This window comes from Morus notabilis, unplaced genomic scaffold (assembly GCF_000414095.1).
Source record: "Morus notabilis unplaced genomic scaffold, ASM41409v2 Scaffold6228, whole genome shotgun sequence".
Lineage (NCBI taxonomy): Eukaryota > Viridiplantae > Streptophyta > Magnoliopsida > Rosales > Moraceae > Morus > Morus notabilis.
Genome location: NW_010361359.1, coordinates 10,672 through 12,680, shown reverse-complemented (window position 1 = coordinate 12,680; position 2,009 = coordinate 10,672). Strand labels below are relative to the sequence as shown.

Below are 2,009 nucleotides of genomic sequence, written 5' to 3'. Positions count from 1 at the left end.
AAAGAGTGTTTTTGAGAAACAAAAACGCAAATAATGGCAAAAGATAAAGTAAATTCTACATATCAACCAGAAACCAATGGAATTTGAGCCAGAACCTTCGCGTCGGCAAGAGCCATAACCAAATCTTCTGGTTTTTCCTTTCGGATGCTTTTTTCATCAATGTCTGCAGTCTATCAGTAGAAAAATGAAGTTCCAGTCTCAAAACAATCAAAGAATTCAAAACCAAATATTTCTTCCGGAAATTGTACTGTTACCATGATTGTGAAATCGTAACCCATTTCCGCCAATATTTTCCGACGAGCTACCGAAGACGATCCCAAGATTATCTGCACAATTACGCAAATAAACACCAAAATTTAGCAGGATAATCAGATTATATTATTAACAAATACAGGTTCTGCTCCCGAAAGTAAAATTTTTTTCTCTTTTCTCTATCGTCTTCACCAATAAAAAATGCCCTAAAGTTCCGAGACACAACCTTTCTTTCCGTTCCATTCTTTCACGTTGATGCTTCAAGCACCAAACGAAATAGATCGTCCCTTTAACATAAATTTGAAAGAGAAGATGTGTAGAAACCCTAGCTATCAGGCCTGAAAAATGAAAACAGTGGGGACATACCTTGAACGGAGAAGAATTGGCCGCCATAACTCTCCAATATCCGGGAAGTGAAGTAGCAAATAGGGTGGGAAACTGGTACTGTGCCCTGAATATAGATGGCCTGTGAACGAACGAATTGTAAGATACGCGTTTTTCAACTATGTAAAGAAACGCGTTTTCTAAGGGCGGTTTTCTGATAGAAAACGCGGTTTCGGCGTTTCTCTTACGTTAATTGGGCACCTTTTTTAAAAATATGAGAAATAGTAGAAAATATGCCAATATAAAAAGCTTAAGAAAGTATATAGGTCAATTTTTAGTTATAAAAATTAATAGGCCATAACTTATCAAGTTATGGTTCATAACGCGATAAATTATGGATAAACTTATCAAGTTATGGTTCATAACCAGACAAGTTATGGACAATTATGGACAATAACTTGTCAAGTTATGGTTCATAACCAAACAAGTTATGGATGAAAACAGTAATTTTGCCTATTTATTAACTTATGTAAACTATTGGCCTATTAATTTTAATTTATCTTAAGTCTTGGTTTATTTTCCTCTTTCTCTCTTAAAATATTGAAAACAGTGCCGCCCTCTCTCAAAAAAGGCCGATGGTTTCTCAAAAGATTATTTTCATAATCATCCCCGAAAAACAGTTCAAAACACCTTCTATCATATAAAAAACGACTCAAGATGTCCTTTTTATCTAACTCCATGTATATCCTCTAACAGAATTAGTGATGTGTCACTCCTTTTAAAATATTTAAACTTAATTAAGCTGAAAAAATTGAATTAATTACTTAAAACTATTAAGGGCCAGTTTGGTCATGCTGTAAATTTTAAAAAAAATTATTTTTAATTGTACTGAAAAAAATAGTTGTTACAAAAAGTATTTGAGTGTGTTAAATTGTTGTGGGTAGCAACTGAGTGTGTTAAATTGTAGATAGTTAAGATGACTATAATTAATTAATGTATTAATAAAAAGAATTAGTATATACATAATCTATTAATATTTCTTTTACTACTTAAATTATTAACTTTTAGTTACATAATTAAATAATTAGTTAATTAATTACTAATGTTTATTTAATAATCTATTATTTGATATATCACATGATTAATTTTTAAATAATCATTATTTAATATTAATTATTAATTGAGTAATTACTATTTATTTTTTAATTACTAACTATTTGCTAATTAATAGATTATAATTAACATAATATATGATTGATATATTAATTATTAATTAATTATTTAATAACTTATTATTACTTGTTTTATTGTTAATATGTTATATAACTAATTTTTTACAATTAATTTTTAACTAAATAAAAAATTATTATTTTATTAACAAAATTAAAAACTTAATAGTAATAATCTAATATTTAATTAATAATTAAGTAATT

The 2,009-nt window shown here is 28.1% G+C and overlaps 1 protein-coding gene across 4 annotated transcripts in view; it reads right to left on the bottom strand.

The window, feature by feature from the left end:
• Nucleotides 1-707, bottom strand: part of LOC21384594 (maf-like protein DDB_G0281937) — a 12,098-nt gene extending 11,391 nt beyond the window's left edge. For 3 of the 4 annotated variants that reach the window (XM_024166422.1, XM_024166423.1, XM_024166424.1), the window contains exons 1-3: nt 619-707; nt 255-326; nt 96-170 (exon numbers count right to left, since the gene is read on the bottom strand). In XM_024166422.1, the coding sequence (XP_024022190.1) occupies nt 96-170; nt 255-326; nt 619-645 (174 nt within the window). In that variant the 5' untranslated portion in view covers nt 646-707. Of the gene's footprint in view, nt 1-95; nt 171-254; nt 327-618 lie in introns of those variants that run through there. The other variant, XM_024166425.1, reaches the window with a different exon arrangement.
• Nucleotides 708-2,009: the final 1,302 nt, after the last annotated feature.